The sequence below is a fragment of the Lucilia sericata genome, unplaced genomic scaffold (genome assembly GCF_015586225.1).
Source record: "Lucilia sericata isolate MDLA Ls3-8-SP2 unplaced genomic scaffold, ASM1558622v1 Contig000929F_arrow, whole genome shotgun sequence".
Classification (NCBI taxonomy): Eukaryota; Metazoa; Arthropoda; class Insecta; order Diptera; family Calliphoridae; genus Lucilia; species Lucilia sericata.
Window position 1 is genome coordinate 174,886 of NW_023994916.1, and position 14,117 is coordinate 189,002.

At 32.0% G+C, this 14,117-nt stretch overlaps 1 protein-coding gene across 1 annotated transcript; it reads left to right on the forward strand.

Annotated features, from left to right (window-relative positions):
• Nucleotides 1-2,974: 2,974 nt before the first annotated feature.
• Nucleotides 2,975-3,840, forward strand: LOC119609106 (gustatory receptor for sugar taste 64a-like; the record flags this gene model as incomplete). Its single annotated transcript, XM_037963802.1, has 3 exons — nt 2,975-3,317; nt 3,388-3,579; nt 3,646-3,840. Coding segments are annotated over exons 1-3 (730 nt in total), but the record flags the coding sequence as incomplete, so codon positions are not given.
• Between the last annotated feature and the right edge of the window lie 10,277 nt (nt 3,841-14,117).

Consider the following 14,117-nt stretch of genomic DNA (forward strand, 5'->3'; position numbering starts at 1 on the left):
CTATAGTCTAGTCTATAGTCTAGTCATAGTCTAGTCTATAGTCTAGTCTATAATCTAGTCTATAGTCTAGTCTATAGTCTAGTCTATAGTCTAGTCTATAGTCTAGTCTATAGTCTAGTCTATCGTCTAGTCTATAGTCTAGTCTATAGTCTAGTCTATAGTCTAGTCTATAGTCTAGTCTATAGTCTAGTCTATAGTCTAGTCTATAGTCTAGTCTATAGTCTAGTCTATAGGTCTAGTCTATATTTAGTCTATAGTGTAGTCTATAGTCTAGTCTATATTCTAGTCTATAGTCTAGTCTATAGTCTAGTCTATAGTCTAGTCTAAGTCTAGTCTATAGTGTAGTCTATAGTGTAGTCTATAGTTAGTCTATAGTCTAGTCTATAGTCTAGTCTATATTCTAGTCTATATTCTAGTCTATATTCTAGTCTATAGTCTAGTCTGAGTCTAGTCTATAGTCTAGTCTATAGTCTAGTCTATAGTCGAGCTCTATAGTCTAGTCTATAGTCTAGTCTATAGTCTAGTCTATAGTCTAGTCTATAGTCTAGTCTATAGTCTAGTCTATAGTCTAGTCTATAGTCTAGTCTATAGTCTAGTCTATAGTCTAGTCTATAGTCTAGTCTATAGTTTAGTCTATAGTCTAGTCCTATTCTAGTCTATAGTCTAGTCTATAGTCTAGTCTATATTCTAGTCTAGTCTAGTCTATAGTCTAGTCTATAGTGCTAGTCTATGTCTAGTCTATAGTCTAGTCTATAGTGTAGTCTATAGTCTAGTCTATAGTCTAGTCTATATCTAGTCTATAGTTCTAGTCTATATTCTAGTCTATATTCTAGTCTATAGTCTAGTTCTATAGTCTAGTCTATATTCTAGTCTATAGTCTAGTAGTCTATAGTCTAGTCTATAGTCTAGTCTATAGTCTAGTCTATAGTCTAGTCTATAGTCTAGTCTATAGTCTAGTCTATAGTCTAGTCTATAGTCTAGTCTATAGTCTAGTCTATAGTCTAGTCTATAGTAGTCTATAGTCTATAGTCTAGTCTATAGTCTAGTCTATAGTCTAGTCTATAGTCTAGTCTATAGTCTAGTCTATAGTCTAGTCTATAGTCTAGTCTATAGTCTAGTCTATAGTCTAGTCTATAGTCTAGTCTATAGTCTAGTCTATAGTCTAGTCTATAGGTCTAGTCTATAGTCTAGTCTATAGTCTAGTCTATTCGAGTCTATAGTATAGTCTATAGTCTAGTCTATAGTACTAGACTATAGTACTAGTCTATAGTCTAGTCTATAGTCTAGTCTATAGTCTAGTCTATAGTCTAGTCTATAGTCTAGTCTATAGTCTAGTCTATAATCTAGTCTATAGTCTAGTCTATAGTCTAGTCTATAGTCTAGTCTATAGTCTAGTCTATAGTCTAGTCTATAGTCTAGTCTATAGTCTAGTCTATAGTTCTAGTCTATAGTCTAGTCTATAGTCTAGTCTATAGTCTAGTCTATAGTCTAGTCTATATTCTAGTCTAATTCTAGTCTATAGTCTAGTCTATAGTCTAGTCTATAGTCTAGTCTATAGTCTAGTCTATAGTCTAGTCTATGCTAGTCATATAGTCTAGTCTATAGTCTAGTCTATAGTCTAGTCTATAGTCTAGTCTATAGTCTAGTCTATAGTCTAGTCTATAGTCTAGTCTATAGTCTAGTCTATAGTCTAGTCTATAGTCTAGTCTATAGGTCTAGTCTCTATAGTCTAGTCTATAGTCTAGTCTATAGTCTAGTCTATAGTCTAGTCTATAGTCTAGTCCTTATCTAGTCTATAGTCTAGTCTATAGTCTAGTCTATAGTCTAGTCTATAGTCTAGTCTATAGTCTAGTCTATAGTCTAGTCTATAGTCTAGTCTATAGTCTAGTCTATAGTCTAGTCTATAGTCTAGTCTATAGTCTAGTCTATAGTCTAGTCTATAGTGTAGTCTATAGTGTAGTCTATAGTGTAGTCTATAGTCTAGTCTATAGTGTAGTCTATAGTCTAGTCTATAGTCTAGTCGATAGTCTAGTCTATAGTCTATTCTATAGTCTAGTCTAGTCTAGTCTAGTCTATAGTCTAGTCTATAGTCTATTCTGTAGTCTAGTCTAGTCTAGTCTATAGTCTAGTCTATAGTCTAGTCTATAGTCTAGTCTATAGTCTAGTCTATAGTCTAGTCTATAGTATAGTCTATAGTCTAGTCTATACTCTAGTCTATAATCTAGTCTATAGTCTAGTCTATAGTCTAGTCTATAGTCTACTCTATAGTCTAGTCTATAGTCTAGTCTATAGTCTAGTCTATAGTCTATAGTCTAGTCTATAGTCTAGTCTATTTTATTCTAACGAAATAACAAACTGAATGAGTGACATTTAATTTGTTCCTGAAAATTATTCATACGCCTTAAATATTTTGAGAATATAAGATATGTATACTAAACTTATGATTGATGTGTAATTGCAGTTTGTTAGAAATATCAATCATACGTAACCAATTTTATTGTCATAAAAACACTTTACCTTCAAATTTTTCATTTGCTAAAAATTTACATACGGTCTTCCTAAATTACTATGAACATTCAACATGTTGGCACCTTTTTCTGTACGTTACATACTCTTGTCTGCAGTTTTTAGCAATATTTGCATGACAATCGTTTATAAAACTGTTGTTGTTGTGCTTGCAAACTACCCGCCATTTAGTTAATCAAATATTTATAATAATGTGGTATTTTATTTTGTGATAAACAAAATAAAAACAATAACAAAATACAGAAAAACCTTTGAGTATTTTAACAAATTTAACATAACCTTTCATTGCCTGCAACCAGTTTAAAACGTCAACAACCGACATGTTTGTTTGTTAGCAATGAAAAATCATTAAAAAATGTTGTCTCGTGAAAAATTACAAAAATTTTTTAAAAACAATCCAGACGGTTTAACGAAAAGTAACAATATTAGCAATTATTTTAAAGTTGTCATGAATAATCAAGTGCAGAATATAAATGTTTTAAATAACAAATTAAATAGTGATGATGAACAAAGTTTAAGCAAACCTTCAGCGAAGAGATTCTATAGTGTCGAAGAGGTGGAAGATGTTGAGTTTTTATCCGATAATCGTTATATTAGTGATGTTGATACTAATCGTACTTTGACCTTGAGACACAACAAGACTCCGGTGGAAAATGTTTCAGTGCCAGAAGATAGTTTTAGTGTTATTAAACCGAATAAAAATTATGTTGTCGAGGAGAATTTCAATGAAGAGGATGAATTTGAAATTAAAAATAGCACTGAAGATACTTTCCACAGGGCAGTGAGTCCAAGTAAGTTAATGTAAAACGACCTTCTGACAAAGGTCTTATGTAAAGTTCGTTTTAACAATATTATTTACAGTTCTCTTCTTGGGCCAATGTTTTGCCTTAATGCCTGTTATGGGTGTTTTAAATCCAAATCCAAAACGTTTAAAATTTTCCTATAAATCTCTACAAGTTATTTTCACAATATTTTTCTTGTGCTCCAGCTCTATACTGACCTTAACTATGCTGAAGTTTTTAGTTAAAGTTGGCATTAATGCCAAGAATTTTGGTAAGTCTGTTAATATAAATACTATACTACAGAATTACAATTAATTTCCCAATAATTTCCGTCCAGTGGGTTTGGTTTTCTTTAGCTGTGTTCAGTGCTCCACTTTACTTTTTGCCTCTTTGGCTCCACGTTGGCCCAATATAATGCGTTATTGGTCTCGAGTGGAAACAACTTTCACCCAAAAACCCTATGAAATGCCAAAAAAATCATTGGCCAGTAGAGTGAGAGTTTCAGCATTATTGATCATAATTGGTTCAGCTGGTGAGTACAAAGGGAAATTAAAATATTTCATTAATTTTTTTTATTATTTGGGGAATTTTTAGTGGAACATGCTTTGTATTTGTGCTCGGCCGTTATTTCCTATAGGAGAGGAATTGAGTTATGTGCAACTGTACGAAATTATACCGAAACGATTTCATTCGAAGATTATATTCATCGAAATTATAATTATGTTTTTGAAATTTTACCTTATAATATGTCAGTCGGCATTTTTATATTGGTGAGTTTGAGACGGATTTATTATCCGTTCGTGTAAAAACGTTTTTTTTTTTTTAATTATTATGGAGTACAGTCTATAATCTGGAGAATCGTCTAGTCTATAGACAAAGTACTATCTAGACTAATCTGTAGTAATTATTATGGAGTACTGTCTATAATCTGGAGAATCGTCTAGTCTATAGACAAAGTACTATCTAGACTAATCTGTCGTAAGGGATACAGACTAGACTTAGGTCAAGGCTATTGGCTAGTCTGGAGTATATTCTATATAGTCTATCGTTTTTTCTATTGACTAATTAATAGCTATAGTCTGTACCATAGTCTAGCCTATAGTCCGAACTATAGTCTAGTTTATAGTCTGGACTTTAGTCTAGTCTATAATCTGGACCATAGTCTCGTTTATAGACTGAACTATAGTCTAGTCTATAGTCTGGACTGTAGTCTGGACTATAGTCTAACCTATAGTCTGGACTACATTCTAGTCTATATTCTGGACTATAGTCTATAGACTGGACTATATTCTAGTCTATACACTGGACTATAGTCTATTCTATACTATTGTCTGGATTATAATATATTCTATATTCCGGACTATAGTCTAATCTCTAGTCTGAATAATAGTCTAACGTCTGAACTATAGTCTAGTCTAGTCTATAGTGGGGACTATAATCTGCAGTTCAGTCTAGTCTATATTCTGGACTATAGTCTAGTCTATAGTCTGGACCATAGTATATAGTCTAGTCTATATTCTGGACTACAGTCTATAGTCTAGTCTATAGTCTAGTCTATAGACTAGACTATAGTCTAGTCTATAGTCTAGTCTATAGTCTAGTCTATAGTCTAGTCTATAGTCTAGTCTATAGTCTAGTCTATAGTCTAGTCTATAGTCTAGTCTATAGTCTAGTCTATAGTCTAGTCTATAGTCTAGTCTATAGTCTAGTCCAGGGGTCGGCAAACTTTTGAGTCTGAAGAGCCAAAATTTACAGTTTACAAAACATGGGTTTTAAAAGAGCCACAAAATGTTTGTTGATTAAAACTTTACAAATACTTTATGAATTCACTTCAAAAACATATTTTTTGTTTAATTATCTACAAGACGATTCTGCAAGGAATCTTTCTTATAGATTTTTGACTACAAACACTTTTAGAATTTTTATGGGTCATTCGAATGCGTTTTTTAACACTTGTTATATAAATATATAACAGTTTATTAGAGTGGAGCGACAGTGATACAATTTAAAATGCATTTGTCATAATTCAGTATGTATATTAATTAGGCAGCAATCGAGATAAAATTTTGCACAAGCTTTTTATACAAACAGAAATTATACTGTGATGTATTGCGGACATTGAACCATAATTGACCAACCCCAATATAAGGTTCCATTCAGAAAATTACTCTAACGATCATAATTGACTTAACAGTAGCAGTATAGAGACGAAATTCGACATAAACAAGTTGTATAAGAACAAAAATCTATCTTCCAAATTTGATTTTAACACTCATAATTGGCTTAATAATGACAATTTTATGACGAAATTCAACACAAACAGGAACAATAATCACTTTACCAAATTTGGTGACGATCGGCTCATAATTGATCCTACCCCCCATATTACATCCCCATTAGAAAATGTCCCTATCGCTCTTAAGTGACTTAATAATAGCAGTAAGCGACGAAATTCGACACAAACAGGTTTTATAAGAACAAAAAATATCTGTACCAAATTTAAAAAGGATGGATTCAAAATTGACCCTTCCCCCCATATGGAGTCCACTTTCGAAAGTTCCGACTTACAACAGGCTAAAATACAAGTATAGTGATGAAAATCAACACAAACAAAACTTCATTACCAAATTTTGTAAGGATGGGTCCTTAATACGCTTTCTGGTCCCTTATTTATAGGCAAAAATTTTATGTCAAAAATATATCAATCTTTCATAGATCACTGTCATTAAAATGTGCAATATACAAAAATTTATAATTTTTTGCACCTTTTTATAAAAAAAAGATTAAAGTTTAAAGTTTTGAGATAGACTAAGTTTTTAGTATTTAACTGTATCAAAATTCTCCACATTATTAATTAATTACTATATTTTAAATTTCCAAAATATATGTTTTAAATCGAAAAACACGAAAACTTCGGAATGTATGATCATGATTTACATCTTATCTAATGGCACCTCGTAGGATCACTGATATGATACCCCATTCGTTTATAGGGAACTTTTCAATTAACACTTTAAAGAATTAAACATTTTCTTACAATATTAACTTGTACATAGAACAAATGCAATGGGAGTGATAGGTTTGTATGCCTTTAGAAAGCTTGGATCATAACTTGTTGTTTAAAGTTTCAAAAATGACTCTAAATTTTCATTTGTTAGTTGGCTTTTTACCTAAATCTTCCAACTTGCTTTTAAACTTTGACAATTTTCCACAACATAAAGCTTTACTTTTTAAATTGATCAACTGCATTTCTAGAAATCCAATACCAATTTCAAATGGCTCAATGAGGATTTATTCTCAAATGTACAATTGTAGGGGCAAATAAAAGCAAGGAAATGAGCGAAAAGCTAATTGTGTTCTTTCTTTCTCACTCAAAAAGTATTTGTTTTTGTATTGTTCATGCACAGAACGATTAAGCAAAGTTAAAAAGTTTTGTATATTGTAGAAACGTTTGCGAAGTGTTTTGTTAGTTTTAATACATTGCTCGTTAATCGATTCGGAAAGATTTTAAAATATGCATACAAATATTTTTTTATAAAATAAATAAAATTTGTGTATGAAACTAAAGAGCCACAGCTCCACATCCAAAGAGCCGCATTTGGCTCGCGAGCCATAGTTTGCCGACCCCTGGTCTAGTCTATAGTCTAGTCTATAGTCTAGTCTATAGTCTAGTCTATAGTCTAGTCTATAGTCTAGTCTATAGTCTAGTCTATAGTCTAGTCTAGTCTAGTCTATAGTCTAGTCTATAGTCTAGTCTATAGTCTAGTCTATAGTCTAGTCTATAGTCTAGTCTATAGTCTAGTCTATAGTCTAGTCTATAGTCTAGTCTATAGTCTAGTCTATAGTCTAGTCTATAGTCTAGTCTATAGTCTAGTCTATAGTCTAGTCTATAGTCTAGTCTATAGTCTAGTCTATAGTCTAGTCTATAGTCTAGTCTATAGTCTAGTCTATAGTCTAGTCTATAGTCTAGTCTATTCTAGTCTAGTCTATAGTCTAGTCTATAGTCTAGTCTATAGTCTAGTCTATAGTTAGTCTATAGTCTAGTCTATAGTCTAGTCTATAGTCTAGTCTATTAGTCTAGTCTATAGTCTAGTCTATAAGTCTAGTCTATAGTCTAGTCTATTAGTCTAGTCTATAGTCTAGTCTATAGTCTAGTCTATCGTCTAGTCTATAGTCTAGTCTATAGTCTAGTCTATAGTCTAGTCTATAGTCTAGTCTATAGTCTAGTCTATAGTCTAGTCTATAGTCTAGTCTATAGTCTAGTCTATTAGTCTAGTCTATAGTCTAGTCTATAGTCTAGTCTATTAGTCTAGTCTATAGTCTATAGTCTAGTCTATAGTCTAGTCTATAGTCTAGTCTATAGTCTAGTCTATAGTCTAGTCTATAGTCTAGTCTATAGTCTAGTCTATAGTCTAGTCTATAGTCTAGTCTATAGTCTAGTCTATAGTCTAGTCTATAGTCTAGTCTATAGTCTAGTCTATAGTCTAGTATAGTCTAGTCTATAGTCTAGTCTATAGTCTAGTCTATAGTCTAGTCTATAGTCTAGTCTAGTCTAGTCTATAGTCTAGTCTATAGTCTAGTCTATAGTCTAGTCTATAGTCTAGTCTATAGTCTAGTCTATAGTCTAGTCTATAGTCTAGTCTATAGTCTAGTCTATAGTCTAGTCTATAGTCTAGTCTATAGTCTAGTCTATAGTCTAGTCTATAGTTAGTCTATAGTCTAGTCTGTAGTCTAGTCTATAGTCTAGTCTATAGTCTAGTCTATAGTCTAGTCTATAGTCTAGTCTATAGTCTAGTCTATAGTCTAGTCTATAGTCTAGTCTATAGTCTAGTCTATAGTCTAGTCTATAGTCTAGTCTATAGTCTAGTCTATAGTCTAGTCTATAGTCTAGTCTATAGTCTAGTCTCTAGTCTATAGTCTAGTCTATAGTCTAGTCTATAGTCTAGTCTATAGTCTAGTCTATAGTCTAGTCTATAGTCTAGTCTATAGTCTAGTCTATAGTCTAGTCTATAGTCTAGTCTATAGTCTAGTCTATAGTCTAGTCTATAGTCTAGTCTATAGTCTAGTCTATAGTCTAGTCTATAGTCTAGTCTATAGTCTAGTCTATAGTCTAGTCTATAGTCTAGTCTATAGTCTAGTCTATAGTCTAGTCTATAGTCTAGTCTATAGTCTAGTCTATAGTCTAGTCTATAGTCTAGTCTATAGTCTAGTCTATAGTCTAGTCTATAGTCTAGTCTATAGTCTAGTCTATAGTCTAGTCTATAGTCTAGTCTATAGTCTAGTCTATAGTCTAGTCTATAGTCTAGTCTATAGTCTAGTCTATAGTCTAGTCTATAGTCTAGTCTATAGTCTAGTCTATAGTCTAGTCTATAGTCTAGTCTATAGTCTAGTCTATAGTCTAGTCTATAGTCTAGTCTATAGTCTAGTCTATAGTCTAGTCTATAGTCTAGTCTATAGTCTAGTCTATAGTCTAGTCTATAGTCTAGTCTATAGTCTAGTCTAGTCTATAGTCTAGTCTATAGTCTAGTCTAGTCTAGTCTATAGTCTAGTCTAGTCTATAGTCTAGTCTATAGTCTAGTCTATAGTCTAGTCTATAGTCTAGTCTATAGTCTAGTCTATAGTCTAGTCTATAGTCTAGTCTATAGTCTAGTCTATAGTCTAGTCTATAGTCTAGTCTATAGTCTAGTCTAGTCTAGTCTGTAGTCTATAGTCTAGTCTATAGTCTAGTCTATAGTCTAGTCTGTAGTCTAGTCTATAGTCTAGTCTATAGTCTAGTCTATAGTCTAGTCTATAGTCTAGTCTATAGTCTAGTCTATAGTCTAGTCTATAGTCTAGTCTAAGTCTAGTCTATAGTCTAGTCTATAGTCTAGTCTATAGTCTAGTCTATAGTCTAGTCTATAGTCTAGTCTATAGTCTAGTCTATAGTCTAGTCTATAGTCTAGTCTATAGTCTAGTCTATAGTCTAGTCTATAGTCTAGTCTATAGTCTAGTCTATAGTCTAGTCTATAGTCTAGTCTATAGTCTAGTCTATAGTCTAGTCTATAGTTAAGTTTATATTCTTGTCTATAGACTAAAAAAACTTACTCGAGCTGCTAACCTGACTCGATATACTTTGTCCTGCAAAGAGTTGTTGGTCGTTGATGGGGGAATCTCCAATTTCCGTTACCCGTTTGTCATGTTAAAAAATGCTTCAGTTACTGATACAGTGTCTGTTGCAAAACTTGCAACTGCCGTTTATGCAAATAGCTGTTGAATAAATGAAATAAATAGAAAAAAATCCCCTTGCAATTGTTGCAAAGTTTCTATGGCTTATTTGTTAATTGCTAAGTTTGATCAGGGGTAAACGACGGGTGTATTCAAAAGGTTTTAAATGGGTATCAACTACTAACATCTCTAACTGAATTTGCAAAACAATAAACAACGAAACTGAGCAAATAATCTCTACAACAACAGACTACTGATGCAGCAAATACAGCTTTGCTACAATGAATGTTTGTTTAGTTAGCGAGCTAGTCAGTCAGTCAGCCAGTCCGTCATGCATTTAGTCATGCTGTCTTTTAACATTTGTATTTAAATTTGCATTTGTATTTCACTTTTAATTTCAGTTTTGTTTAACTAATAACTGATATTCATCACCTCCCTGCTGCAACTTAGTATAGTTTCTAAATATTTAATTAATTTAAATGGGAATATGGGGAAAAAATAATAAATCCTTGTGAAATGTGGTTGCAAACAACTTGAACATTTGCCAGATGCGTTATTGTAAATCGTATTTATATAGTAAATATTTGCTTAATTTATCTAATTGTTGGAATAATATTTACAATTTATATGACAAGTAGAAAATCTGTATTAAATATGAGTTAAAGCTTCTTTAGTTCGTCCGTCAACAGAAGAAAGTCCACATCATAGACTGGTTATAGTTAAATCTATAGACTGACTATTGTCAGCACTAAAAACTGACAATAGTCTGGACTATAGACTAACTATTATCTGAACTACAGACTGAGTATAGTCTAGATCATAGACTGACTAGAACTCACAGGACTATAGACTGGCTGCAGTCAAGACTAATGGCTGGCTATAGATTGACTAAAATCCGAATCATGGACTTACTATACTCTGGACTATGTTCTGACTATAGTCTAGCCTGTAGATTGACTGTATTCTGGACAACAGTCATACTGTAGATTGACTATGGTTAAGACTACAGGATGACGATCGTTAGGACTATCTATCTAGTTCATTTTAGTCATTACAATCACGTTATAGTCTATGCCATCATTTCCCAATTGTTTATTTAATATTAATGTTTTTTATATCTAATGACTAAATTAATTAATTCACTTTTATTATTTCTTTACAGTGAAGAGTAAGTACAAAATCAATATTTTACAGTTGAAGGGAATTATCAACAAACCACCTAAATGAACCACAAAATGGACCACATATCATCAAGGAATCTACTCAACGTTGGACTCGAATTCATTACCAGACATCATACCAACATATTAAGCTAACTAATGGATTTAAATAAGGTAAGTGATTTTCTATGGCTTCCTTTCTAACAGATTTCAGTAATCTAGTTATTAAAAAACAATCAAAATCTGAAATTCATTTTTAACATCGCCTTAATATTAAATGTACATACTACATACGACGAAGCAATAAATGCTTAATAAATAATTTATTTATTTCAAAATAAATCAAGTTGAAAATTACGTATAATTGAAGTGATTTCGTTTAAAATAAATTCAATCATTTCGTTTTAACAGAAATTGATTTTTAACACCAACAAAAATAACGTTAGTGATTTGTTTTACTTTTATTTTTTTTGTCATTTTTCAAATTACATTTAAACGGAAGGAAGGAAATAGATAAAAATGTAAACAATTATATTAAATGTCATTATTATACATATAGACACATGAACTCACGTGAACCACCACCCACAGGTGTATGTATGTATGTTTGGTGCTGTTGTGGTATCTATGGATAGACAAAAACTTATCGAAATTCATACTTAATGACAGTTACAATAACAAAAAAAAAAAAAAATTAAAAATATATGAATTTATGCACCTGTAGTGGTGGCATTAGATAAATATTATTGTTAGATGTGGTTGTGTAATTGTGGTTTTAATACAGGATATAAGTTCATATACACTTTGTCCTGTATTGGACAGTGAAAGGTAAACGTTTTCATACAAAGTGAAAAGATACGAAATTTGCAGTGTATGCTAGATAGTAGGCTAGATTATATACAAGAACTAGACTATAGACTAGACTATAGACAACCCTATAGACCAGACGATAGGCTAGACTATTGGCTAGACTATTGGCTAGACTATAGACTAGACTATAGACTAGACTATAGACTAGACTATAGACTAGACTAGACTAGACTAGACTATAGACTATAGACTATAGACTATAGACTATAGACTATAGACTAGACTATAGACTAGACTATAGACTAGACTAGACTATAGACTAGACTATAGACTAGACTATAGACTAGACTATAGACTAGACTATAGACTAGACTATAGACTAGACTATAGACTAGACTATAGACTAGACTATAGACTAGACTATAGACTAGACTATAGACTAGACTATAGACTAGACTATAGACTAGACTATGGACTAGACTATAGACTAGACTATAGACTAGACTATAGACTAGACTATAGACTAGACTATAGACTAGACTATAGACTAGACTATAGACTAGACTATAGACTAGACTATAGACTAGACTATAGACTAGACTATAGACTAGACTATAGACTAGACTATAGACTAGACTATAGACTAGACTATAGACTAGACTATAGAGACTAGACTATAACTAGACTATAGACTAGACTATAGACTAGACTATAGACTAGACTATAGACTAGACTATAGACTAGACTATAGACTAGACTATAGACTAGACTATAGACTAGACTATAGACTAGACTATAGACTAGACTATAGACTAGACTATAGACTAGACTATAGACTAGACTATAGACGACTATAGACTAGACTATAGACTAGACTATAGACTAGACTATAGACTAGACTATAGACTAGACTATAGACTAGACTATAGACTAGATTATAGACTAGACTATAGACTAGACTATAGACTAGACTATAGACTAGACTATAGACTAGACTATAGACTAGACTATAGACTAGACTATAGACTAGACTATAGACTAGACTATAGACTAGACTATAGACTAGACTATAGACTAGACTATAGACTAGACTATAGACTAGACTATAGACTAGACTATAGACTAGACTATAGACTAGACTATAGACTAGACTATAGACTAGACTATAGACTAGACTATAGACTAGACTATAGACTAGACTATAGACTAGACTATAGACTAGACTGTATACTAGACTATAGACTAGACTTAGACTAGACTATAGACTAGACTGTAGACTAGACTATAGACTAGACTATAGACTAGACTATAGACTATATAGACTAGACTATAGACTAGACTATAGACTAGACTATAGACTAGACTATAGACTAGACTATAGACTAGACTATAGACTAGACTATAGACTAGACTATAGACTAGACTATAGACTAGACTATAGACTAGACTATAGACTAGACTATAGACTAGACTATAGACTAGACTATAGACTAGACTATAGACTAGACTAGACTAGACTAGACTATAGACTAGACTATAGACTAGACTATAGACTAGACTATAGACTAGACTATAGACTAGACTATAGACTAGACTATAGACTACTATAGACTAGACTATAGACTAGACTATAGACTAGACTATAGACTAGACTATAGACTAGACTATAGACTAGACTATAGACTAGACTATAGACTAGACTATAGACTAGACTATAGACTAGACTATAGACTAGACTATAGACTAGACTATAGACTAGACTATAGACTAGACTATAGACTAGACTATAGACTAGACTGTAGACTAAACGATAGAATACACTATGTTATTGTTCGAACACTTCTATCCATGACTGTTTCACATTATTCTATTTTATCATTATTATGGTATTTTTATTCAATTCTATTTTCTTTTCTATCCAATAATTTTCTGTTCCAAGTGTCTCGTTTTTTTCTATTTTCGTGCAGTTTAGCAGTTGAATTGCTAAACGAAAAAATCCAATTTTATTCGTTTATTTTTTATGTCGAAAATTGTAAGTGCGTGCGGAAAATTGTATTTGGATGCCTTTAAGGCTTCTTCTTACAACAAAATACAAAAAAAAAACAAAAGAAAGAAAACACGGTTCGAGCCAAAAAAACAATTCTCTGGTACACGTTTTATGAACCCACAAATAGGGGAAGAAATTCTTCACATGTTCTTATATTGTTAAATAAACATGAGGTGCTATTTGAAAGAAAATGTTCAAACTTTTGCTTAAGGGGTGCCAAGGGTTTGTGAGGAAATAAGATAACACTTGATACAGGAATTTTTGGGGAATAACCGTTTCAAATAGTAGTTGGGTACCAGTTGGTACCAGTTTGTACCAGTGTAATCAAAGTTTATTGCACTAGACATTTTTTCCTTAAACTCATAAATTTGAAGACGAATAACCTTTAAAGTTATCATTTTCCTCCAGGTGCCTTTTATGTTCTGCCCTGTTGTCTAATTTCAAATCATTATACATATTTATGTACTTATTATTTTTTTGTGAATTGTTATTACAAATATTCATGTATTGCAGCCCTTTTCTTTGGCATTTATCTAGGGCAAAATAAGCAATAATAACAACAATAACAAACATTACTTCCTCTATTAC